General features: G+C 54.9%; 1 protein-coding gene across 3 annotated transcripts in view; it reads left to right on the top strand.

The window, feature by feature from the left end:
* Nucleotides 1–940: 940 nt before the first annotated feature.
* bcor (BCL6 corepressor) overlaps nucleotides 941–26,713 on the top strand; it is a 32,090-nt gene continuing 6,317 nt past the window's right edge. Inside the window, exons 1-9 of one of the 3 annotated variants that reach the window (XM_030343482.1) lie at nucleotides 941–1,700; nucleotides 9,674–9,755; nucleotides 10,070–13,198; nucleotides 14,587–14,643; nucleotides 15,292–15,448; nucleotides 16,762–17,091; nucleotides 18,128–18,451; nucleotides 19,707–20,041; nucleotides 21,563–21,850. In XM_030343482.1, coding sequence (XP_030199342.1) covers nucleotides 9,753–9,755; nucleotides 10,070–13,198; nucleotides 14,587–14,643; nucleotides 15,292–15,448; nucleotides 16,762–17,091; nucleotides 18,128–18,451; nucleotides 19,707–20,041; nucleotides 21,563–21,850 — 4,623 coding nt within the window. In that variant the 5' untranslated portion in view covers nucleotides 941–1,700; nucleotides 9,674–9,752. Of the gene's footprint in view, nucleotides 1,701–9,656; nucleotides 9,756–10,069; nucleotides 13,199–14,586; nucleotides 14,644–15,291; nucleotides 15,449–16,761; nucleotides 17,092–18,127; nucleotides 18,452–19,706; nucleotides 20,042–21,562; nucleotides 21,851–26,713 lie in introns of all 3 variants that reach the window. The other 2 variants (XM_030343483.1, XM_030343484.1) reach the window with 2 other exon arrangements.

The following is a 26,713-nucleotide window of genomic DNA, read 5'->3' as shown; positions in this document are numbered from 1 at the left end:
CTCTCCCAATCTTTCTCTATTTTTGAACTTTTCTTTCTCTCTCCTGGAAACACACACCAGACACACACCTCAGGCTTGATATCCATAATCTCCTCCTTTTTCACTTGACATGGGAGCCCTAGCAGATGTGTCCATGCAGCCTTGAGCTGCATCTCTCCCCTTCTCTCTCTCTCTCTCTCTCTCTCTCTCTCTCTCTCTCTCTCTCTCTCTCTCTGTCTAAAAAACAGGCGGCTCCGTTTGAACCTATCTTTAGGCTAACCGTTGTTTATAACATCTGAGGGAAATCACCATCACCAAAATCTGCGTTAGCCTACAACTTATTTGACAGTTGTATTAATAATAGGTTTTGATAAGACGTGACATAGCACTATAATTATACCTGATCCCCCAATTACGACACAAAGTTAGAAGAAGAAAAGTGTATTAAGGAATAACATATAAGGGATAATGACTGGGATATAAAGGATAATTAAACACACCCAACCCTTCTGGGGACACTCCACACAACAGTTATAATTCTGCACTTGTATTAACACTCACCCAGTGATATAAGGGGGGGGGGGGGGGGGGGAAACCACCTAAGCAATGACCACACATTTCCAGTTGAATGACTGCTAGTTGAAAGTATCGTCGTTATCCTGCCGAAATCTCTTTGATCGCAAGCACGATAAATTATATCGTGTAGGCTGGTTTCCAATAGGCAACATCTCCTCAGCATTTAGTAGGCTTGTAGTCACGCGCTTCTAAAGGTCTACATCTTCAACTATTTAGTCATTTTCATTCTTTCTTTCTTCCATTCTCTCTCACTCACTCTTTCACAATCTATTCTTGTTAGTGTACGCTGAGAGTGCGTGTACGCGCGCGCGTGTGTGCTCGTGCTGCGCGCTGGAGGCTTTATGGTAATTGCGGTCTCCCGACTAGCCTTCTGGGTAGAGTCTGCGCGAGTGGGAGTAGAGCGAGCGAATCGTTCGGCTCGCGGCATTCGTCGATTCAGTGCAGCAGTCCTGTGTGAGCTCCGCGCGCCCTTGATACGCACCGGAGCTACGTCGCCGCGTCTTTCTTTAGAAAACACGAACACAAAGACCGACGGAATATCCTATTAGACCCACCGGGCCGGCCACCGCTATCTCGGAGAAGACGTGGGGTGAGAAGTGGAGAAGCGGAGGCTTTTTGAAACGGCATGCTCCGATGAAACCCAACATGGCGCTGCTGCGAGGTACGGGCAGGCTGAATTAATTTTTGAGTCGGCGGACCCCAGTCTCCACCTGTATCCTCGGGCTCAGCCGCACGACACACGTCGTCGCCCAAACTACCGGACAATAACGTTGGGCTTTTTCCTTTTTGAACCATATCAGTAATTTCCATGTTTCCCCCCTCTGACGCGAGAGCTTCTTAGCCTACTGACCTGCGCGTTTCATGGAAAACTAAGTGACATTCACAATTAAAGTCCAGCGGAAATGTGAGGCGGGGAGTTGCCTGGAAATAACGGAGAGAGAGGAACTCTTTGTACGCCTCGTTTTTCTTATCGGTGCCAGAGGATAACCTGTTTGGCACTTTTTACTGGTCTTCTGGGTCCGTCACTGGGCGTCCTGGTCTTACGTCCGCGCGGATCGCTGCTCTCCCAGTTAACTTGGCCAAACAGGAAAAAGGCGTGAGTTGGGGCACGACCACGACGGCTGGAGATAACAGCAATTAACCAGGTGAGGAAGAGACGTGACGACCCACCCCGAGACATGAACTGTGGTGACCGATCTTTGAAGCTTTTGTGGGATTGTAATGTATGCCGCACACACGAACGCTTGTATGTAATAGGCGTATGGTGTTTTTTCCTCTAGAATCTTTAATGTATTATCACCCTTCACATGGTAATATACGTTTTCAGGCGATGAAACCTCCCAACAAACAATCCAACGTAGAATTGAATCTCAATGCCAGAGCGGTTTCGTGTGAGGAGACACGGGAGAGGAAAACGGCCACTTCTAAGAATAGCGCATAGGGTGGTCTTTGTGCTTTTCGGCGGGGCAGTGGCATGTGGTTGATAAATAACGTCGCTTTAATGATTCGGCCCTGAGCTTGGCTTTTATTATTCTGCTGTCAACTGGACGGCCCCGCGCCTGTGAACAAGGTGAACCACCTCTAGCAGATTAGTGGACCACAAAGTGTGTGTGCGTGTGTGTGCGTGTGTGTGTGTGCGTGTGCGTGTGTGTGCGTTTGTGTGAAAACGAGCGTCTGCGCTAAACAAGGTTACGGAATACAGCCTCGCCCTGCCAAGGGGAAGCAGACGGACTGCTCCGTTTACGCGTTTTTTAGTTCAGTTGTAGGACACCCCCTTCTCCCCGTCTGTGTGTGCGTGGTCCGTGTGTTTGTACACGCGCGCAGTGGTGTTTGTGTGTGAGTGGGTGGGGCTTTGTTTGGACGGAGCAGTCGTTGATGAGTCTCGGTCCCAGATGCCGAGCCGTGTGTGTGTGTGTGTGTGTGTGTGTGTGTGTGTGTGTGTGTGTGTGTGTGTGTGTGTGTGTGTGTGTGTGTGTGTGTGTGTGTGTGTGTGTGTGTGTGTGTGTGTGTGTGTGTGTGTGTGTGTGTGTGTGTGGGAGAGAGACTCCGTGGAGATCCGCTGTTCCCGACGGGACGTACTGCACTCGCTTTGATGAGAAACGGCCGCCGTGCCACCAGCCAACTCACCGCTCCCTTGATTGGCCGGGGTCCTCCCATTTGACCGTGGCCTACAGCTTCAATTTAAGTGCCAGTAATTTTTTGTTGCCTAATAGGATTCTCCCGGCACAAGTGGCCGTGCGCACTCCAATAGTTGTTTGCTTCGAGGCAGTATCGTAACCGCGGTCCCGTTTCTCCCGCGCGCCCTGTGCGGCCGTCTGTCCCGTAGCCACCCGAGCGCTCATTAGGAGACTCGGTCATGGGAGGATCGATGGCACTCATATTGGCTGGTTCCAGATCATTGACTAGCCTAGCGAGGGAACTGGCTGGAGACGGAACGATGACGCCAAATGGGCATTTCCCTACCATAACACAGGCGTCACGCATTTTGGACTGGGAAGCAAAGGCCCACTGCGATGATTTAATTATAATGGCCACGTCTCTGCGGGTCATAAGAGGCTATTTTCTATACTGACCTTAAATGTAAGTTAGGCAGATTCTCCAAACTGTTTCAAAGATAAGAGGTCTATCGATTTTTCTTCTCGTGATATTCGTTAGTTGTATATTGATCTCTTAGGCGATGTTAACATTTGACTAATTGTTAATTAGAGGGATGCATCCTTTATACTATACAGCCTCTGTTTAATGATTGATTTTGTCACTCAGCTGCAATTACGTCTTTTCAGTCCACGACGAACAATATATTTTGACTTGTTTTAAAAATAATTCAGTGGTGATTATGTCAGTGGTGACGTTAATGTCACCACTAACATAAACATAACGGAAGACCTAAACCCACGGTAATTTCTGTGGGCCGAGGTTATTTATAGTCTTTCCACTGACTGTTTCGCGCATCATTTTCTGCCCGTCATTAAGAGGTCAATTTAGGGCTGATGTGTTTCCCAGATGTTTACACTCCGCTCAAAGAGCATCACCATAGCACACGGGTGGTGTTGAAACCATCACTTAGAGGGGATTGTATTTCTCGTGGTCCCTGTGAATTTTAAATGGGTGGCCAACAGTGCTTTAAAGAAACCTAAACCCAGGGCCTGGGGCGTTTGTTATGCTGTGTGATGGATCTTTTATTTGTGACATTCAGTGCATCTCTGAGGCCCTGCATGGGGGGGTGACCAGGAGATGTAATCTGTGTTTATTGGGACAATCACGCCGCCTCCCATTTTAAACCCATTAACCAATGCTCTGCCGATCTCCAGCCTCCCGCAATCAATAGGCCCGGCCAGTCGAACCATATGCTCAGACACGTAAATTTAATCCACAATCTTTTGATTTGGCCGTCCGCCACACTTTCAAAGCCCGCAGATCTGTTGACCAAACGGGCGTGACCATTGGGGCCCTAGAACAAACATCCCCTCTACCACGTCTGTCCTTGATGGGGCCGAAAGACGGCCTCTCAGCCTTGGCCCCGCGCTCTCGCTCACTCTCCCTCGCTCGCTCCTCAGACGAGGAGGAGGAGGAGGTGGTGCACGTGAACAAAAGAACGGGGCCGGCGGAGCGCCGCGGAGAGATTGGGTTTCCGCACGCTGCACGGCTCCCGGAGGAGACGTCACGGTTTGATTGAAGCTGCGCTCCGTCCCGGCCCCCGGGGACCCGCCGCTGAAACGGGAGAGGCTTTCTCTCTCCGCTCCACAAAGCTTTTTGTCCCGCTGAGGTTTGGCGCGCACGGATCACTTCCCCGCAGAGAGACATGTCACCGCCCCGGCCAGCGTGTAGCGCCCGCGCGGCACCGTCATGTGACGGGAGCCGTTGATACGGCCGGGGACCCAAAGAACACCAGAGTATCCCCGGCCCAAAAGAGTCCGATCGAATAAACTGCCAAAATATAAAAAGCCATGCTCTGGTAAATACAATGGATTTGAAATAGAGACCGGCGTGGCGGTTCAGAAACCACGTTTCTACTTTGGTGTTTTTGTTTTTGTGAAATCTCCAAGAAAGGTTTTTGATTTGCTGACCTTGGCAGCGCCGACCGAAAGACGATTTACATTCTGGAGAAGCGTCACCGCCCTGCCCCTTATGCTCTCGGCAGGCCCCGTCTTGATCCCGCGTCTCCGGTCGTGTTTGGATGCGGCCGCCTCAGGGCCGTGTCTGACGAAACCCCACAGACATGACGCCGTGCCGCCGAGCGCGGGTGATAGGCGGGTTGCGCCATTTTTTTGGTATTTATTATTGAATGCCCCTGCCGTTCGGAATCTCTCAGAAGATATTTTTTATTGGTTTTGTCCCTCAGATGTGGCCTAATTAAGTCGTGCTATAGAACAACGTCACTGATTGCAATCGGCATGGGGTTTCCAGTCCCAATTTTTTCTATCACTTTCCTGAACCCCCCCCAAAAACATCTTCTGTAACGAAAACCAAGGGAGCTCTGACGATCGCGAGGCGATTCGCATGCGCTTCCTTGTTACAATCGACCCCTTTGGAGACATAAAGGGCCATTTAGTCCTCATTTGGCGCACCATGAATAGGCCCGGTTCAGCAGCAGTCGCCCGTTCTCCAGTGACAGCACGGGGACTCACAATGTCCTCGTTGTTAGCGGCTGTGATGCCGGGGGGGGGACTGTCCCGTGCGCCGACCTGCATGCGGCTGTGTAGCGCTTGGGCAGGACGCGGGGCCTTGTTTACAGCTCGCTAGCTAACAGCGTGACAGCTGAGCAGCCGCCATCGGCTCTTTCTGGGCTTCTCGTGTCATTCGTTCTACCTCCCTCCCCCCCCACACACACACACCCAGACTAACGACAGAGCTTCTCTTGCCTCCTTTGCCCCCACCCAATACACCCAGGAGTAGTGGTGAATAACCTAAATCTCCCTGTAGCAGCGTATTATGGCGATGGTCTCGGCGAAAGTCTGCGAGTAGCGCAGAGAAACGGCCGCTCTCCCTGATTTATGCTTTGTTCGCTGGCGGTATGCGTCGCATTCCTTTCGCTTTGGACACACTCTCGCGCGGTGGTGGAACCACACATACAGTGCGCTGGTGTGTGCATTTAATCTGTGTTTATCCCCACCCACGCCCTCTTCCCTCCCCCCACCGCCCGTCGCTGCGGAGATTATCCTGCGTCACACTGCATTTTTTTTTAGAGTCGATCTGCGCTCTGCGCTTCAGAGGGCTTGGATGAGCGCCAAGGACAAAGAGCAAGACGGCGCCTCCACTTCTGTCCCGCTCTAACACAGCCCCGACTTCCCGGTCCCAGAGTCCCACAGCCCCGACTTCCTGGTCCCACAGACCCACACCCCCCTCCTCCCCCCCTGCTGATCGGGCCTGCAGCAAAATGGGTTAAGCAACCACTTTTGTGTCTGATGAGGATATTTAGTGTTTCCCGTCCTCGCGCTCGGTCCTTCCCCTCCGCTGCATGGCTCTGACACATGTTAACACTACGGTGCACAGACGCCAGGAGAGAGGCCGACGAGGGGGAGATCCGGTGGAGAGGAAACGATCCTCCTCGCTGGCGTCTATGCCGCCACGTATCACGGGTCAAAGAAAGTTCACCTCCGCGTCGCCAGAGTCGCCGTCAAAACAGCATCTGACTGGCGGAGGGAGCGCTCGTACTCAGGCCGCCGGCCCCCTCTTCATCTGGCTGGCGTTGTTCAACGCCTTAGTGTCGTCCCACACACTCGCCCAGAGAGCGAGCGGACACCGGGCTAGCTGGTCCAAAAACGCCCGGTGGTTTTCAGTTTAATGGTGCGGATCGGGCCACGCTCCAGCGGTCCGTCTTATAAACGCAGCTTTGTCTGCTCAACCCCCCCCACCCTCCCCTCTCCTCTCCCTCCTCTCCCTCTCCCACCGCCTGCCGGCTCGCTTTACCGGCCGTTGTGATGGATTGGATGCCCGTCGGGACTTGTTTGTTGCACAAACTATTCTTAGCACCAGGGTTATAGGCGTCACCGTGTGTTTGCCTTCCCTCCCGTAGCTCTGTCATCCTCGCTCTCCAAACGACATGTGGCCCTCTCTACGATATGTCATGGATTTGGTGGTCGCCATTGAGGCCTACGTACTGAACGTGAAAATGGTGGCCCAACTTACTGCTTTCATAATGTACATTTTCCAAATTAATGGAACCAGGTCATTCATATTTTCTTTTGTCGGCGTCGTTGAGGGAAAACATCTTCTGCTGTGAAGTTGGCCTTTTGACCTCTGCAGACCTTTTTTCAATTACATTTACCTTTTATTGTGGACGTTTTAATGTTGGTTATCTAATGTTAAATGTTCCCACTAACTTCAGTGTAGGGTCCGGCTTCTGGTGCAGTTTTGGTAATGCTCACTCAGACCCTTGTTACTGAAGTCTTTTTGTGTGCACTTGTGTACACACAGCTAGGCAGTTGCGCTGCCGGCGTAGCTGCTGTTGATGCATGCAGAGCCTGGAAGGCTGCCGTTGATGTATGGTCCGGCAGCTCGCGTTTACTAGACTATTCATTCCACTTAACGACGCGTCCCAGTGCGCTGGTAGCCCTCTGCCTGGACTCTGTCAGCATTGCATGGGGTCGCTATCGTGGAGACACGGCCTGCCATAGGCTGCAACGCTAGCGTGCCATTTATCTGCAAATCTGTTTGTGCGGGATACCATTAGTCTGGCTATTGCCAGACCAAGCTCAATCGTAGATTGCACGTTGGTCTGGGGAAGCTGCTGCCATTTTCTTCAGCACAAAAGGCGTGATCAACGGGCCTAGTTCAACTGACTCTGTACGCTATTGGCTGCTTGCCCTCGCTTCCCTGTCGTTATTGTGTTAAACCAGCATATATAGCGCAAAGGGGAAAAGACGGCTTGGTGATTGGTTCCCGCAAAAACATATCGGAGGCAGAACGAAATGTCTTGCTCTTCTCCAGACCCTTGTACTCAGAATGGGCGGGGCTACCAGTCTAGGATTCCATCTCTATACCTGCTGTTCCTGTACGCAGGGACTCTTAACGAGAACATGTCATTTTCTTTTTTCTCCCAGTCCCCACCGTGTCAGGAAAGCCGTAAGCGTGTGTTTTTTTTGAGTCTTAATAAAATGGCAGCCCTTCTACTGAAGTGAAAAGGGGCCGGGAACGCGGCCATTGTCCACACGTTAAGGTATTGTTTCCTGTGTGTCACGCATGCGATGTAGCGAACGCAGGACTGGATTTTCCCTTTTTCTGTTGTTGCGCTGCCTGCCTAAACATGCGAGCGCTGAGTGTTTCAGCGCCCGTCAGACGCAGATGTCAGAAGCCGGCTGTGCCCGGGGGAGGTGGGGGAGGCGGGGTGTGCGTGTGAGGAGATGAGGAGCGAGAGAGGTGGGGGGCCGAGGGGGGTGCGCTCCGCTGCGCGGAGTGATTAATAGGCCCGAGGTCAGGGTAATAAAAGTGGCGTGCCAGTGGCGGCAGGGAGGCTCGGGGCTGGCTTTTCTTTCAATGTTTTTGTGTGAGGATCAGGCAGCCGAGTTTTCCGTGCGCTGCACGGCCAGCCGTCGCTTTTACTATATTAGGGACCTTTTTTCGGCGCCGCGTCTCGCCCACCTTATCCTCCCATGGCTTCCTGCGGCAGGGCTGTCTTCTCTCAGCCACGCTCTGTTAGCCATGACTTTGTGTGACATCCATTGGTTGGTTACGCAGGGGTAAATGGTTTATCCCCGGGATGGACCAGGATGTAGGGGATGAGCGGCGCAGATGGAGATTTAACGACAGAAGTGTAGATTCCTGGATTGGATTATTGGGGTGAATTTAGGGGTGTCCCAATTCTTCTCAGTTTTATTTGAAAGAAAGTACATTATTATAGCCTATATTTGACACCATTCTTACATTTAGTTAAATGTTCACACTCGTACAGAACCTGGTCAACTAAAATATAATAATTACTTTGTGCTTGATGGCCATGTCTCAAACCATTTTCTACATTCCCCATACAAACATTATTTTCAGGACTCTGAATCCATGCAGGACATTTCACCAAGATACACAGCTCAAGTCTCTTGCTATATCAAAGCCATCCTTTGTTGAAATCATTGCTTTTGTTTTATTTAGACAAAAGTACAAATGGCCACCTACTTAACTATACGAAGCTCCACACCGCTGCTATATTAGATCCCGGTGTGTCGTGATTCTCACCATCCCACTAAATGCATGTGGCCTCGTGAAATGTCTCGGGGCTCTTTCCCCGCTCTTTGCATCTTGTGTGCGTCTACCGTCGGTGTGCGTGTCTGCGTTGGCGCGTTTGAAGTGCTCGGTTGCGGTGTCTGTTTGTTGATCCGTGGCACCGTGGCGGCGGGGGTGGGGGGGCGGGGAGGAGGGGGTCCGCCGCGGCCGCCTCTGATGTGTGCTCTCCCCCGGCCCGCCCGGCGCAGAGGGCAGGTCAGGCGGGGCACGGGGGACCAGTGAGCGGGGGAACCCGGCTGAATGGAAGGGGCCCCACCATGCTGGTCTGCCCCCCCCCCCATTGGGGGAGGGGGGGGGCAGCCGGGGGAGGCAGAGCAGGGGGGTTGTTGCTGTCAGCGGAATAGAGGAAAGTGTGTGGGGTGGGGGGGGGCTGCTTTCATCTTGGAGACTGGGTGGTTTTCTGTGTGTGTGTGTGTGTGTGTGTGTGTGTGTGTGTGTGTGTGTGTGTGTGTGTGTGTGTGTGTGTGTGTGTGTGTGTGTGTGTGTGTGTGTGTGTGTGTGTGTGTGTGTGTGTGTGTGTGTTGGTGTGAGCGCGCTAGAGGATCGTTGTTGATGCATGCGGTTAGCGCGGTGCGATTGTTTTCCATCCCACTCGGTTAAGCCAGGTCCTATCTTCCCTCTCTTTGCTTTCCTACACCACTTTCTCGTGTGTTTCTACACAGTTAGACCATCGGAGTCTATATATATTTGTATTGTTCGTTACACAACACTTTGTGTGTCCTTTCCAGATGTAAGGTTTGTGCTAAAAGCCTTTTATAGACAACCTTCTGGAAAAATCCAAGAGGGTGTTTTTCAACAGAGTTGTGTGTGTGTGTGCGTGTGTGTGTGTGCGTGTGTGTGTGTGTGTGTGTGTTTCTGTGCGCCTCGATGCTTACTAGTAACAGTTTGCATGTCCCCATAGGGCAACATCTGTTCGTGATGTCGATGCTGAGACGCAGACCAACCTGGAACTGAGACAAGGGAACCACATCACACAAAACATGGCAAGTCCTGCTGCTCCTTATCGGCTCTGTTTACGCTGTGTGACACGCGTGTGACAATTATCCTCATGCACATGTGCACTCTGCTCACTTATGTACAATCAAATGCATAACCAACGCAATCCGTTTTAACTTGGGTGTTGTCTGGCTGGGTGGTGCAACGATGTAAACGCCTAGTGAATTTCAGAGGTACACCCTTTTAAAGTTTGAATTCAGTACGAGGGAAACCCAGTTTTAAGGGGCTTTTAAATCAGTAGCAGCCATTAATGCAGACTTGGTGAAACCGTCTTTTCTTTTGAAACCCCTTTCACCTGCAGGTAGATGCGAGGCTTACGCCTATCGGGCTCGACCGAGGCACTCTAATGCGGGACAGCCTCCGTCTGCACGGTGGGGTGGTCTACCCCGGGATCCGGGCCCTGCCGGCCGAGAAGGGCCGGGAGGGGACGTCCCTGCCCCTGGGTTACGGCCGGGACGGCCTCCCGGAGCTCATCTACAAGCCTGACGGCTCCATGGACAGCCGCAAGCCGACCAACGGCTACCTAGGCCTGTACAAGGGCGCTCCAATGGGCCTCCACAAGCCTGTGATGGTGCAGGGGACCGGAGCGGAAGGCCTGGGCCTGGAATGTAGAGCGGGTGGGCCGGGGGACAAGAGGGCATCAGAGCTGAGCCTGGCTGGCGCCGGCGGTAGCTACCTCCGTCTGCCCTGGCTCAGCCCCTACCCCGAGGCCAACATGTATCCCTATATGGACTCCTCCAAATATGCCGCCCTGAGCATGTACAAAGCCTCCCTGCTTAGCCAGTCCAACCCCTACCTCCCCCAGCACCTGGCCTACCCCTCGCTGTGTGCCGCCCAGGGGGGCAGTGTGAACCAGGCCGCCGCCTCCGCTGCCGAGCGGCTGTACTACATGCCGCCCTATCCGCCCTCTCCCATCTCCTCGCCCATGGTGGCTCCTCCGATGAGGATTCCCGCGGTGACGGTGGCCCCCACCTCCATGGTGCACTGCCAGGACAAGGGGCTTAGCGTGGGCTCGCCGTTCGGACAGCAGCTCCACCAGCCCTCGTCCCACACCCAGCATCACCAGGCCAACCCTGACAGAGACAGATCTCCAAACAGGAGCGGCAAAACAAACAGACCCCCTTCCCGCAAAAGCCTTGGCAGTAGTAACGCTGGCGGTAACGGTGGTAACGGTAGTAGCTCTGGCAGCGGCAACAACAACAACAACGGTGGAAACAACGGCAGTAGCTCCATCGACTCTTCTCCTCGTGCCTCTTCTCGCATCCCCCACCCTCCCCAAGCTCTGTCCGACGGCTCTGTGGACTTACAAAGACCGGTGGCTAGAATGGGTCAGCCGCCCACCTCTTCCACCTCTTTATTATCCTCCCAGTCCATTCCCCATCCGTACTCTGTCAACGGCATGGCACCAGAGCAGCCCTCTCCGGCCCGACCCAGTCCCCATAAGCCCCGGCCCAGGGACGGCCCGTCGGAGCAAAGAGCCGAGCGCGGCGAGAGGAGAGCGAGCAGGTCCCCTTCCAAACCCAGTTTCGACCGGGCTGCTCATCAGTCCTCTGCAACCAAAGACCCGGCGGAGAAGCCCCTGGACCTCTCTGGAAGGATGCTTGAGTTTGGCCTGCCCCCTAACGGCTACCCTGTAAAGATGGACGCTTTGACTCCAGGGGCCCGCTACGGGCTGCCCCCCAGCCGTGAGCTCTTAAAGGAGACCCTTTCCCTGTCTCCTCCTTTGCATCCCCACCCGGTGGGCAGCAGCACTTCCTCCAAGGTCTCTGAGAGGCCCGAGATAATCAGCACTTTACACTCCTCCTGGGTGGTGCCCAACCCGTCCCCATCCCATGCTCAGCACATGCCGGGTTTACCCTCTTCCCCGAGGCCCAACCCCAGCCAGGACCCAGGCTCAGTCCAAGCCAAAAGCTCCTCCCCGTCGGTCATCAAACACAAGGGCCTTGAGAAGGTGCTGCCTCAGCAGCGCAGCTCCTCCTGTCCACGGATAGGAGAGCCCAACCACACCATGCCCTCCGCCCAACACCCTAGCTCATCTCTCATCCCATCCAGGCCTGTTTCCCCGAGGCCCAACGGGGACTGGCCCAAACACAGCCCCAACCCATCAGAACATCACCATCACCGAGAGGGGGGAGACAAGTCCTCCCAGTCCTCTAAGAGAGGGGAGACGGCTCCCGATGTAACTTCATACAAAAGGCAGTGTTTGGAGAACGGTCACCTTTACCTCTCTCAGAGCGACGCCTACTTGAACCACAGCTTGGCCTACGCCAATAGATACCTGCAATACTCTGTCCCCGATGGAATGGCCCTCCACTCCCTTCCCCTGGGGGCCAAAGGCCCTGTTTACCCTCACCCAGTGTTATTGGGCAGCAACAGCCTTTACCCAACCCACTTGGCGGCCAAGCACCCCTTACCATACCACAACCTGGCCGCTCCATCTGGGGGAGAGTACCTCACCTTTAACTCCCAGGAGATGTCCCACCCCCTGATGCAGACCCACACCGAAGCTAAGCTCCAGGAAAGGGGGGATGTGAGCCTAAAGCCCAGGGGAATAGACAAGCCCAGGAGTCAGGCGGATGAATGTGGAGGTAACCGGGACCGGGCCGGAGCCATGGCTAGGTGTGAAGGGAGCCAAAGGATACTGGAAAAGGGAGCGGGGGAGCCGGGCGCGAGCCACGCAAACCCGCCGTCCTCTTCTGCATCGTCGAGGGAGAGAATCGTCTGCATTGACCTTGTTCACTCCGACACGGACGCAGAGTCTACCCCTAAAGTGCACAAGCTGCCGCCTTTGGTTCCAGGCGCAAAAGTCAACCAAAATGAATGTGACAACCAAAACCAGACGAAGTCTGAATACGAGCCAAAACATCCCCGTCTCCCTTCTCCTCCTCTCGCCTTCCCGACCGGCCTTACCCCCAACCTGAAGGCACCCCACCACGACCGGCGCTCAGACACCGCCTTTGGGCACATGAGGCTGGCCCCGGTCGCCGGCTGTGCCAGCGGGACGTCAAGCTCGCCCCAGTGCTCCCCGGCACGGAGTCCCAGCCCGGACCTCGGGGACCAGGACCAGAGCACGCTGAGCTGCGCCCGGACGTCGGGCGAGCGCGGGAAGTGCAAAGGAGAGCGACGAGGCCCCGCTTACGCGCCTCAGACGTGCAGTGACCTGGAAATGGAGGCCGAGCGAGAAATCCTGCGCGGCAGAAGGGCTGAGAGGGAAGACGGCATCGTGGACCCGGAGGACTCTAACGGGGAGTGCGATGAGGATGACGACGACGACGACGACGACGACCATTCGTCCAGGGGCTCACGGAGGTCCAGCCTGGCCAAGAGGATTGCAAACTCCACGGGCTATGTGGGCGACCGCTTCAAATGTGTCACCACAGAGCTATATGCAGACTCCAGCAAGCTGAGCCGGGAGCAGAGAGCCCTGCAGGTGAGGCCATTAACACATGGGGCTATATTGGGCTCAGGGGAGGGAGTGGTGATTTTCAGGCAGCACGGCTTATCTGATGAGAATTGAGTCTGTGTCAGACCATAGAATATATTCTACACACAATTCAACCACACACGGAAGACTGCACACCAGATGCAAAAAATCTGCATGTTCTTCCCCCCCCCCCACACTAAATAATTATATGACAGAACCCCCCAAATACGTTGTGTATTCGTGGCTAACGTGGCATTAGAGGAACACGGCCTCTGTCGCGCTATTGCCATGGCTACCGGCGTGACCGCCACCCCCTTCGTTTGACATTGCCGCTCCGAGTTAGCACGGGGGCTTTCGGAGCCCTTTACCCGGCTAGCCAGTTTGTTGGAGGGCAGTTCAGAGGTTAACAAAGGCTGCCGTTTCTGTATGCTGATTAGGGAGCAGTCGGCGTAAAGGTCGTTTCCGTGTGCCTGCATTTATTTGCAGAGTGTCCGTGCTCGAGCGGCTCGGTCCTAAAGTGGGCGTTGGAGGTGGCTGCTCGACAGTTACAGTTGGTTAACGGGCTATGCTAACACCAACCGCCTCATAGTTTACACGGCCCATGGCTATGCCTAACCAACAGTCGGCCCAACCTTCTGCTGGGCCCGCTAAGACCCTCCCCTCTGAAAGCCTGCACCTGTCCTCTACTGGCTGGTCGATCTCCAAGGTCAAAGTCCCTTGGCCCCGTAGACCCCTGAACCCGCATCCCTGAAGAACACACACGCAGAGACACACACAAACAGGCAGACACAAGCTATAGATCCTCCACTCAACACCAAGGCATGTTGAGTGCTCACACACACTAAAAGCTGTATGCCAGTTTACTGACACTGGCACGGAGGCAGTTTGATAATAAGTTGCATATGTCTGTCTATGTTGTGAACGCAGCCCTGAAAACTTGTGGTTTTGTCTGTCATGCTTGCCACTGCAAAGCTGTAACACAAAGCTATCAGACGCTTTTAATTATGGCCATGAAGTAATTGGATCCGGGTGATTCTCGCCAAACAACAAATGAGACTGATACTGAAACACAATTACTATCAATCACGAGTCAAAAATCAGCAAAAAAAATTTCAAGCTAATTTTTCAACATTTTCAACTTAAGCAATTGGGGAATGTTAAAGTCATTTGATAGCTTTGATGTTGTGTTAATAATTGACCTGTTGAATCATTTGATTTGATTGTGTGTTGCTTCGTGGGATTGTTTGGCTTCCTGTTGTTAACTCTGTAAAGATGCCTTGTGCAGAAAAGCCAATGAACATACAATTCATGCAAAAAATATAATAATTATAAATCAAAAACAAACATGACATGATGGACAGATATATATTGAGACCCCCGTTCTAATTGCTTAGATGGAAGTCATATCACAAGAGGAGAGTAATATAAGTCAACCTGCTGCTAACTGGGAGGTCAGTTCTTTACATTTCTTATCACGTATCTACCCCTCTGACAGGCTTTCTCTACTTCTATGTATTTCTGCGCACTCTACCAACTTTTCCTCCTTCCCTCTTTCCCCTCTCGCTGTCTTATTTCTCTTTCCCCGTATCCCTCCTTCTCCCTCCTCCTCGCCCTCCCCCCTCCCCCCTTACCCCCTCTCCCTCTCTGCCTCAGGGCTTAGCTGTATATGTTTCCTAGCCATGTTCATGTTTCAGGAAGGGAGATGCCAGGGCTAGCCCCCAGAGCGCATGGACTCACAGTGGCTGCACTAGTCTAACCCATGTCTGGATGCCATGCTTGTCGTTTATCTGTCTACCTCTTTGTCCTACATGTGTGTGTTTGTGGAGTGTGTGTGTTTGTGTATATATCTATATCTTCTTATATATGTATTTTGTTAACTTGTTTGTGTTATTGCCATATTTCTTTGATGGAAAGTTTGCTTCAGTAGCAGTTGAGGCCAGATTGAGGTTTAGAGAGGTGTATGTGTGTGCACGCAATGCGGGCAGACGGTGAGTGGTTTTCATGGCTGTCTTGTGTGTGTGTCTGTGTTCTTTGCGTCTTTGCGGGTGTGCGTGTCTGTGTGCGTGTCTATGTATGTGCATGTGTGCGTGCGTGCGCAGCGGGCGATGATGCGGTTCTCGGAGCTGGAGCTGAAGGAGAAGGAGGGCGGCGGTGTGTGTGTGTCTGCGCCGGGTGCGGGACGCGAATTGGCAGACTGCCAGCGAGAGCAAATGCTGGAACACGGCCAGCTCACCGCCAGGCAGGCGGAGAGGGAGGGTGAGACACACACACACACACACACACGAACACACACGAGCACACACACACACACAAACACACACACACACACACGAGCACACACACACGAGCACACACACATACACAAGAACACACACACAAGAGCACACACGAACACGAGCACACGGCCGCACACACTAAAGCACACTCACAAGCACATACACACACAAGTGAGCACACAGTAAAGGACATAGAAACAGACAATGGTTTGTGCACGCTTGCTGCAAACGCTGAGGCAAGTTGGACTCAAAACACATTAGCCCCCCACCCCCCCTTCCGCACACGCACGCACACACACACACACACACACACACACACGGATAAGCGTACACAGCGAGCGAGCGAGGGAGTTTTGTTTTTGTAGAAGCCTTTTGTTCGTATCTAAGGAAGGAGAGTGAGAGAGAGAGAGACAGCGAGGGGAACAGGGAGAGAATGAGAAATAAAGAGGGAGTGAGAGATGGAGGGAGGAGGAGAAAAAACCAGGGTAGAGGGAAAGAAAAAGAGGAGTGGAGAGGGGGAAAGAGGTGGATGAGGAGGAGAGGGAGGGAGGCCCCGACGGTACGGCGGAGCCGAGAGCAGGGGAGAGAGAGTCAGCGAGTGAAAGAGCGGATGGGAGAGCGCTACGGAAAGAAGGAAGGAGGGGGGAGGGGGTTACTTATGTTGGCGAGGAGCCCAGCTGTGTGTTGGGCCGAGGCTGGGGCTGACGTGTGAGCCTAATTATGGCACGGAGAGAGCGAGAGAGAAGAGGGAGGAGGGAGAGGGGTGGGTGGGCGGGTGGGAGAGAGGGAGAGAGAGAGAGAGAGAGAGGGGGGGGTGGGGTTGGGGCGGGGGGGGGGGGGCGAGTCACGCTCTGTGTGAGAAGGGCGTGGTGCGGTCAGGCCACTGGGGGAGGACAGGGGGCCACCGGGGGGGGTGGGGGGGTGGGGGGGGGGGGGCGGTGACGTGCGCAACGTTTAATCTCTCCCCTCCCCCGCGCTCCCCGGGAAGCGGGAGTGTCTGGCGCGGCCGCGGCCTGGCGGCCTGGCTCGGCTCACATCAGATTAAAAAGTCTTTACCCCATCAAACTTTTACGGCCTGTCTTTAAAGGGGAATAAAAGCTGGCTGGTGTTTGACTGGTATCCCCCCCCCTCCCACATCCCCCTTATCCCCACTTCCCTTGTTTTTCTGTCTAACTCGCTCCCTCCCCCCTCCCCTCCCTCTCCTCCCTCCAGCTCTCTGTGTTTGGCTGCCAGCCGTTCTGCATGTCTGACTCTGTTGCTTTCATCTCCCCCTCTCCCTCCCCTTCTCCGCAGGGGTACGGCCGGCCTACGGCAACAACCGGGTCCCGGTCCTGCAGCGCTGCGGCGGGGCCCTCCGGGAACCCCTGCTGGGAGGGCAGGGCCCGGCGGACGGGGCCAGGAAAGGTGCGCGGGAGGCCGACATCGGACACGGCGTGCCCCCCACCTTGGCACCGGCTAATGGGCACCTCGTGGAGCGGGGCGCTCCCCCCGGCGTGGGGCCCGCCAGGAAGCGGCCCCTTTGCCCCGAGGCCGGGGAGCAGAGGCCGCAGGAGGCGGAGGGGGAGGCGCGGGGGGAGCGGGACAGGACGTCCCACCCAGAGAAGAGAGCCAAGCTTTGTACTGGTGAGAGAAACGCAAGCGCCGTGTTTTCAATACCCGGCTCCCCTTTCAATGGAGGCGTTTTCCCCCCTCTCTTTATCTCTCTATCCACGTGCGCTCTCTCTCTATTGCTCTCTCTCTCTCTTTTGCTCTGGCTCTACTCCCCTCTGCCCCCCCGCCCCCCCTCCTCCCACCCTCCTTTCCCATTTCACTGAATCCTGGTTCCGCCGCTCATTCCCGGTAAAGTTTTTCGTCATCACATTCCTGCCGCGGCTCTCCTTTTTCTAATCAATCCCAACCTAAAGCATGTCAGCCGCAGCCCTCCCCCCGCGCCCTCCCTCCCACCTCCGGTCCCCCTCTCCCACCCCCGGTCCCCCTCCCTCCCCCCCTCCGCCGGCCCCGTCTCCCGCTCTGTGTGGCAGCCAGCCCACAGGAGAGCAGTCTTTAATCCTGTCTTAAAGCGCAGCGTGTGCAACAGACAGAGTAGAGCGGCCGAGGGACAGTCTCTCTCTCTCTCGCTGTCGCTCTTGCTCTCTCGCTCTTTTTTATTTTTTTTGGTCCCCACCCCCCCCCCCCCCCGTTACACAGCTGCCGTTCCTCCGCTATGCTTGCTCGCCCTCTTCAAAGCGGCTCTTTTCTTCTCTTTTTATCTCTGTTCTTTCTTCCTTCATCTGTTTTATTTTTTTATTTGTACCGTTTTTTTTTCTTTCTTCCCTTTTTCCTTGCATGAGCAATTGCTCTCCTGGCACTCGCAGGGTGGAAACCCCGTCCCCCGTGACTTTGAGGGGGGTGAACAGTTTTTCCTAACCCCCATCCTTCTGTTTCTGAACCTCTCTCAGGGCCCCTCTCATGTGCACACGTGTGTCTGCATCCATGTGCAGCCACTATTGCCCCCTTTCTCATCTTTCTAAATCGTCTACTGACTCTAGATTTCAGGTTGTGTGTGGGGAGAGCAGAGATCCTCCCCGGGGTAGAAATGCTGTCGTGTCTCCGCCGCAAGCTAACGAGTGCGCGTGAGTGTGTTCCACGCTGGCTAACGTCTGGTCCTGTGTCCCCCCAGACGACCACCGGCCGGCCTTCCCCCCCGACGAGGAGGAGGAGGAAGAGGACGAGGACGTGAGGAAGCTGAAGGTGTGCATCGAGCTGAAGGGGCTGAGGCTCAGCAAGCCCAACGCCCTCGGCGCTGCCTCGCCCGACCGGCCCGACATCAAGCAGGAGCGGGCGTGGCCCCAGCCCCACCCCCATCCCCGCATGTCGGGCCAGGCCCCCAGCCCCTGGGAGAGGAGGGCCCGACCCGGCGGCCCTGAGGACAAGGCGGCGGCGGCAGCGGCGGCGCAGAGAGCGGAGATCCACAGGAAGTGGGGCTGCGAGAGGTCGTCTTACGGTAAGGGAGAGAGAGAGAGGATGTGCCACCCACCCGATAGCCTCCTTAAGAGGCTTCAGGGAAGAAGAGGCCTTTTTGAAGACCCCCTCTTTGTGATGCCAAGCTTTTTGTTTTTAGTTTTTTGTATTTGTCTTGGCGGTTCTCAGAGAGATGCGGATGAAAGCTAGTGCAAACAGAGGCTAGGTGTGGCTGGGGAGGAGATGCATTTGGGCGGTTTTACTCTCGACTAATGTAGGATCAATGCTGTTTTCCCCAAAGTCAAAGACAACCGAGAGTCGGAGTGAAAGATGCAGTCAGACAGAGAGAGAAAGGCAGAGGGGGCGCTCTGATTAGAGCCAGGGCTTTCCCTTCGTCATGTGCGCACATTGAGGTAGAGGGCGAGACGCACAAACGACAGGAAGGAAATTAAGAGCAGGAGAGAAAGATTAAAGGAAGTGCGCAAGTGGGGAGGTTTGGTTTTTTTATGATTCCGCAAACCACATGACTGGATTGTTAGTCTGGCCCGCTTTCCTTTTCATGCCTCTCACTTTATTCATTAATTTATTTTATAAATATCATCGCCTTGGCACAAGCGTTATGGATGCACGCGGCTGTTTATGTTTTTGTCTCAGCAAGCGGAAGCATGGGATGTACGGTAATGCAGGTCACGTTGACGGATCATTAGGGTTTCCGCTTTGACTAGGTCTAAGAGAAGCACAGAGAACCAACGGGTTGAAGCGTTCATTTCCTCAACGCCATTTTGACATTGCGGCCTCAAGGGCAATTTGGCATTTCCAGTGCAAACGTGTAACGTTAGAGGCTGGAGCCAGACGAGCCGCGCTTGTTAAAGGATATTACTCATAGGAGTGTCCTTGCTGCTCTCGGTGTGTGTGTGTGTGTGTGTGTGTGTGTGTGTGTGTGTGTGTGTGTGTGTGTGTGTGTGTGTGTGTGTGTGTGTGTGTGTGTGTGTGGAGGGGGACGATGCAGGTGCGAGTCTGTCTCAGCGCGTCTGTGTTCGTGTGAATCCTTTTTCTATTTTTTTTCTCCCTCCACCTTTTTTTTTTTTTTTTCTTCTTTTCCTGTCGTATTTTTCCCTGCCTCTCTCCTGCGCGAGCAGGCCCGCTGTGCCGACAGTTCTCTGCGCTCATTAATAAACCAACAGGGGCCGGGAGATGGCCTTGCAACACCGCTCCCACCTCCCCCTGCACTCTCACACCCTCGGTGACTCACCCCCTCTTCCCTCTCTCTCTCCCCCCTCCCCCCCTCACCACCGCAGGCGGCCCCGTCGCCCCCGCCCTCCCCCCTCCCGGCCAGCCCAAGGACCGAGAGCCCCCGCTTGCGCCCGTCGCCGGGGAGCGGCCGTGCGGGCCCCGGGACGTCAGGAGGGCGCCCCCCTCGCCCGCCCCCTCGGACCACCTGGGTGCCGGGGACCCCGTCGCCGCCAAGCCCCGTCGCCACGGCGACGTGGACAAGCCCAAGGGCAAGCGCCCCTGCAAGACCAAGCACACCAGCCAGAGGGAGCGGCGCCGGGGGGAGGCCACGCCCACCGGCCCTCGCTGCGCCAGCGACCCGGGGGCCGCGGTGGACGACGACGACGACGGCAACAACAAGGTGGGTGCTGGGGGCTGGGTCCTGGGAATTGTTCTCGGCAGGCTGGCGGCGGTCTGGCGGTTGAGTGGCTCCGGCGTTCCTTTCAACATTCCTGCTGCCGCCTCTGATTATGCAGCTGGGAGGGGGGGAGGGAGGGGAAGGGGGGGAGGGGGGGGGGGGGAGTATGCGTGGGAGGAGGAAGGAAGTATGTTTACAATGTTTAGAGGGCTGCGGGAGCTTTGACCTCGTTCTGCCCTCGGTAGCTCCCTGTGGACTGTGTGTGTTTGTGCGTCCCTCTGTCCCCAATGGTCGAACCCTGTGTCGCTTTGTTTGTCGTCAAGTGCCGTCATCCATTGCTGCCTGCTTGTTGTTGGTTTGTCTATTTCCCTTTTTTTTTAACATAACAAGGCAGCCCAGAGGCAATTACACATTTTATGGCGGTGATCACACACACACACACACACACACACACACACACACACACACACACACACACACACACACACACACACACACACACACACACACACACACACACACACACACACACACACACACACACACACACACACACACTTTGATTCACAGTGTGGAATGTGGCAGCCGCGGTCGAGCGTCTGAAGCGCCGGAGTTCAAAAGATGAAGAGAGGGAAAAAAAAGACAGCACAGGAAAAAAAAAAATTGAGAGGGGCAAAAAAAAGAAGAGAAGCTTGTTGTTTTACGCCCGCGCTGCTCTCCTCCCTCGCTCCTTCTCAGGCTGACAGCTGCTCCCATGTGGAATACCTCTGAGAGGGCACGCACGCACACGCGCACGCACACGCGCTCTCCACGAGTTCCCTTTGGTCATGGTTTAGTGTTTAAAGAGAAGTGACATGCCAACCTGCAGTGTTTAGGCTGGGGAACAATTTGTGTATATGGTGTGTGTGCGTGTGTGGCCTCGCGCCTGCCGTTCTGTGTTGCTGCGTGGCTTTCATCGCTGTGTCGCCGCATGCAGGTTTTTTAAGGAATTTCTGGTGTGCGTGGAGATCCTACGCACCGTTGTGTGTGTGTGTGTGTGTGTGTGTGTGTGTGTGTGTTTGCTAGTGTGAGTCAGGGCCGGGTTGTTTGTTTAATGTGCCTGCATGCATGTGTGTGTGCGAGCCAGAGGGGAGGCGGGCACACAAGCGTTTATGGTGCGGAATGTGTGTCATACTGGTGTTTTACACTCCGTCCTTTTTCCCCTCTCCTCTCCCTCTCCCTCCACTCTCTCTCTCCCTCTCCCTCTCACTCCACTCTCTCTCTCTCTCTCTCTCTCTCTCTCTCTCTCTCTCTCTCTCTCTCTCTCTCTCTCTCTCTCTCTCTCTCTCTCTCTCTCTCTCTCTCTCTCTCTCTCTCTCTCTCTCTCTCTCTCTCTCTCTCTCTCTCTCTCTCTTTCTCTCTTTCTCTCTTTCTCTCTCTCTCTCTCTCTCTCTCTCTCTCTCTCTTTCTCTCTTTCTCTCTTTCTCTCTCTCTCTCCTGCTCTCTTCTCTCTCTCTCTTTCTCTTTCTCTCTCTCTCTCCTCAGTCAAGCGAGCAGCGCAGCGCCGCCAGGAGGAGCGCCGCCTCTCCCGATCATTACCCCGGCTCTCCGGTCAAGCCCTGCTCCCCCGGCTGCCCGGCCCCGCCGCCCCCCCCACAGCCCCAGGCCACCGCCAGGGGGGCCGCCCCTGCCGAGGGAGCGGGGCCGCCGCGCAGGCCCTCCCCCGCCGAGCCCCCCGCCGTGCGGCCCGTTCCGCCGGAGGCACGGCGTCTGATCGTGAACAAGAACGCCGGCGAGACCCTGCTGCAGAGAGCGGCGCGGCTCGGCTACGAGGTGAGGACTCGGCGCTCCGCGCGCTGCTGCCTTCACAGCGCTGCTGCTGCTGCTGCTGCTGTTTTAGCTGTCTCTGTCTCTCTGTCTGTCTGTCTCTATGGCTGTCTCTTTCTCCCTCTCTCTCCGGGCTCTCTCTCCTATCTGTCCTTCTGTCCGTCTCTTTCGCTCCCTCTCTCATGTCTTTCTCTCCGTCTGTCTCTTTTTATCTCTCCAGTCTCAGTCCCTTCTCCTGTCTTTCTCTCTCCTGTCTTTCTCTCTCTCCTGTCTGTCTCTCTCTTTCATCCCTCACTCCTACTGCTGCTTGCACCTGACTCCTTTCTCAAAATCCTTTGTTCCTGCCACGGGGATCTGGCAAGCGTTGCCTCTATGTTATTTATTTCATCACATTTTTTTTAAACTGCTCCCTCCGTTCCAGGCTCACTCCCATCTGTCCTTTTCTTCTCTCTTTCTTGCTCTCCCTCTTCTCCTTTTCACTTTTGCGCTGGCGGTCTCTCTTCACCCTCTCTCCCTTGGTCTCTCTCTCTCTCTCCCTTGGTCTCTCTCTCTCTCTCTCGCTCTCCCCCTGGTTTCCGTTCCCTCCCTTCCCCCCTCTTTCCTCTCAGCGCTCTCCTCTCTTCCTCTCTTTGTGACTCAGATTGTCGCTAGCCACACACACACACACACCTCCCTCCCTCCCTCCCTCCCTCCCTCCCTCCCTCCCTCCCTCCCTCTGCTGTGCTCCGCTGTTTCGCATCTCATTAATTTTTCTGTGAGGCAGTGTGTGACAAACGCGCACACACAGAAAGACGTGCACGTGCGTGTGTGTGCGCGCACACGGGCAGGCAGCGCGAGTGATGGGTGGGATCGTTATACGGAGACGGATGCTTTGGTGCCTCTCCAGCATTGGGAGGTTTCTTTCTCGCTCTCTTCCTTTCTCTCTCTCCTTCTTTGTTTGGAGCCACTGTTCATTCGTTCATTCACTCGCTCCCATCATCATATAGTCTTGACACACACACACACACACGCACACAGGCCTTGCTATATTTCCTTAATTTCTTCTGTCTCGCTATCACAGCTGCCGGTGCTTTGACTGCTTTTAATCAGCCTGACTACCCTGGCCCCCCGGTGTCCCCTCACCCGCTGCGCGTGTCTCCGGGGGTTGGACTCACGTTCATGGTTCCACCGCCACGTTCCATGTTTTTGACAGACACTACTCACTGACGCATCGGTTCGGCAGGTTTCCACGGCTTCTCCCGCTCCTAGTGGACACTGGCTGTCCTTGCTTTGGTGTGTGTGTGTGTGTGTGTGTGTGTGTGTGTGTGTGTGTGTGTGTGTGTGTGTGTGTGTGTGTGTGTGTGTGTGTGTGTGTGTGTGTGTGTGTGTGTGTGTGTGTGTGTGTGTCATTGGAAACATGATCACCCACGCTGGGCTCTGCTTCTAACGACCAGATAGGTGTGTCGTTGTTGCTCATTACGGAGTGCACTACGGCCGTGGGTTTGTAGCGCTGTGTGATAATGCGGTGTGTGTGCGAGAGGGAGAGTGTGTGCGCGAAAGCGTGTGTGTGAATGAGAGGTAAGCAATGGGAGTATAATGGTGTTCTAATGGCCCTCTAATGTGCCGTGGTGACTGTGGTTAGCCGTGGCAGCGCTGCTTCTTTTTTTTTATTTTATTTTTCTCCTCACACAGGCTCGCACGTCGCGAACGCGCACACACAGGCAAACACTGATGCGCGCACACACACATGAACGTACACAGACAGACGCACGCACAGGAAATCAGGCATTCCTGCTTGCCGGCACACGCAAAACTAGGCAGACACACACACACACGCGCATGCACTCACACACACAGGCACACACAGGCGTATGCGCTTGTACACCTACACAAAGACACACACGCACACGCAGGGGTGCAGCGCAGCACCGGAGTTCAGTCAGCCGTGCTGGAGAGAAGCCGACTCCTCTCTCTGATTTATGCGTCTCTTCCCAACGTTTTTTTCCCCCCCTCTCTCTCCCATTTTTTCCCTCCCGCATTTTTCCCTTCCTTTTCTCCATGTGTGGGGGTGGGGGATTGGTGGTGGGGGTGGGGGGGGGGGCGGTTGTTTGCGCAGCGGTCAGCGCCTTGTTTGTGTAGTCTCAGGTTTTCTCCTCCCCCTTCACTCGCTCGCTCTCATTCGCCCTCTCCCTCTCTAGAAGTCTCGCTTCAGCTCTCTCTCCCTCCCTTTTCTCCCTCCTCTCGCTCTCTCGCTTGCACCCCCCCACCCCCTCATTCTCTCTCAGGAAGCGTGTCTCTCACTGCCTGTGTGTGATAAGCCTGGGGCAGACCCCTGGGGCACACACACACACACACACACACACACACACACACACATGCATGCACAGGCACAGACGCACACATACAGGCGCACACACACATACAGGCGCACTCACACATACAGACGCGCACACACACACACATACAGGCGCACACATGCAGGGAAACACAGGCACACACATTCTCACATACACACACAGACACTCTCCTTGCGCTCTCTCGGTCTCTCTGTCTCTCTCTACAGAAACAAACACAAGTCACCACTCACCACGCATACACATGCAGCACACGCTTACACAACAGTGACACGCATACAATGACACACTGACTTATGCACACGCACAGCTCTATGTGCTCGTAGACACACAGTCTCACACACTGCTGTCTTAGCGCCGCAAGCTTCGCGCTTATCGCACATAGGCAGGGAGATATGAGGACCTCGGACACACATATACACACATACACACACACAAACATACACACACACACACACACACGTTCACACGTCGATTACACATGCCCAGATACACACGTACACAAGCACTCACACACACGTACACGTACACACGCCCAGATACAAGCATACACAAGCACACGCACACGCACACACACAGCTTTCGTAGTGTCATAGTGACCCAGTAAGTGCACGCACAGGCATGCCTACACCCTCGGTCTCCATCTGCTACGCTGCCTCCTCCACACCCACTCCTGTCGCCGCCTACGTTCCCACACCTGCACACACGCAGACACAAAGACACACGCACACACAGACACAAACACACACACACAGAAGCTTGTTTCTTAGAACACATGCACAGTCCTTTTTCCGTTACCGCGGCGCTCGATACTCTGCATATTTCATGTTGGTTTTAGATCTGTGGGCCGTGCCCCCCCCCCTCCACATGTAATCGCGTCAGTCTCTCTCATATATATATTTATATAAATTCTGGTCTTGCTCGTCTGCTTGATGCATTTGAAATGGTAATGAGCATGGACTCTGTGGATGTCTTCATCCCCTCCATTTTCCTCTTTCTTTGTAATCTCTGCTACAGTGTCTCGCCCACCTACCCCTCGCCCACCCACTCCTCGCACCCCTACCCCTCGCCCCCTACCCCTCAACTCCCTACCCCTCAACCCCCTACGCCTCACCCCCTACCCGTCACCCTCTACCCCTCACCCACCTACCCCTCAACCCCCTACGCCCATCCTACCCCATAGCCATCCTACCCGGCCCTCTGAGAGCTCCAACCAAGACATGCTCTGTGTTATTAACCAGTTCATGCACTGACAAGACTCGCATCTATTTTCTACCCTTGCAAAAAATCACACGGGGGGTGTAAGGGGAGAGGGGAGAAACGGTTCAATGGCGCGGAGCCAACTCTTGGCAGTTCTGGTCCCTGAATCGCACCACGGTGAATTGATTCAGCTCACCACCGAGGCACAGAGCTGATGGGTGCAGTTATGTTAAGTGGATTATCGATCAGGACCCAAAGCATTGATGCTCAATGTATTATACATATCGTTTAACTGACGATGCCCAAACCCCTCCACCACCATCACCCCCACCCCTCCACCACCATCACCCCTTCACCATCCCTCCTCCACCCCCACCCCTCCGCCTCCCCCAACCCCCTCACCCCTCCACCACCCCTCCTCCTCCAACACCGCCAGCCCCCCCCCCAGCCCCCATGCGAGCCGCTCCGCCGTCCTCCCGTTGGTATGCGAGCCGGTGTCCAGATTAATTAACTCTCCGGTCGCGCTCCAAGGCTGTGCTGCGTCTCTTTTTTAATTTGCCCTTGTCCGACTCGTCAGGCTATGAGAAATGTCTGTCCGGGAACGCCTTGTGCTTCTGACTCACACACACACACACACACACACACACACACACACACACACACACACACACACACACACACACACACACACACACACACACACACACACACACACACACACACACACACACACACACACACACACACACACACACAGAGAGACGCCAATGAGCCGCTCCGCCACGGCTTGTCGTTATGCTTGTAATTCGCAGGCAGGGGAAAGCCCCGTACCCATACATGCGATACGCATCGTCGCACGCACCCGCCCCACCCGGCAGCCGTTTGGGGTGTAGGACGAGAGCAGGAATGCAAGGGGTTAAATGTCTGAGTGATGCATTGATTGCAGTCGAGCGCAAGGGAAGCATTCTAGAGAGGGAGATTAGAGGACGCAGGGCGTGAGTCCGATGGGCGGGGGTTGTCTCATTTTACTGCGGAGGAGTGCGTGCGTGTTTGTGCATGCGCGCGCACGCGTTTGTTTATGTGTGTCTGGCGGGAAGCCGTGGCTCTCGTGCTAAGCTCCCAGCTCTCTCCCACCGATATTAAACACGGCTCCAGAGGTTTAGCGCTAGCCCTCCTCCCCAGCCACACACATTCACAGGCCGATAAAAACCTCCACGGTATGGAGGAGCCACACACACGCACACTGACGCACACGCACGCCTCTCTCTGCCGCGAGGCTGCCTTTATGGCCATGACGACGGTCTCTCAGACCCACACGTGTGCTTGCGAGGGCACA

The sequence above is a fragment of the Gadus morhua genome, chromosome 20 (genome assembly GCF_902167405.1).
Source record: "Gadus morhua chromosome 20, gadMor3.0, whole genome shotgun sequence".
NCBI classification, from domain to species: Eukaryota; Metazoa; Chordata; class Actinopteri; order Gadiformes; family Gadidae; genus Gadus; species Gadus morhua.
This window is presented reverse-complemented; position numbering and strand designations above follow the sequence as displayed.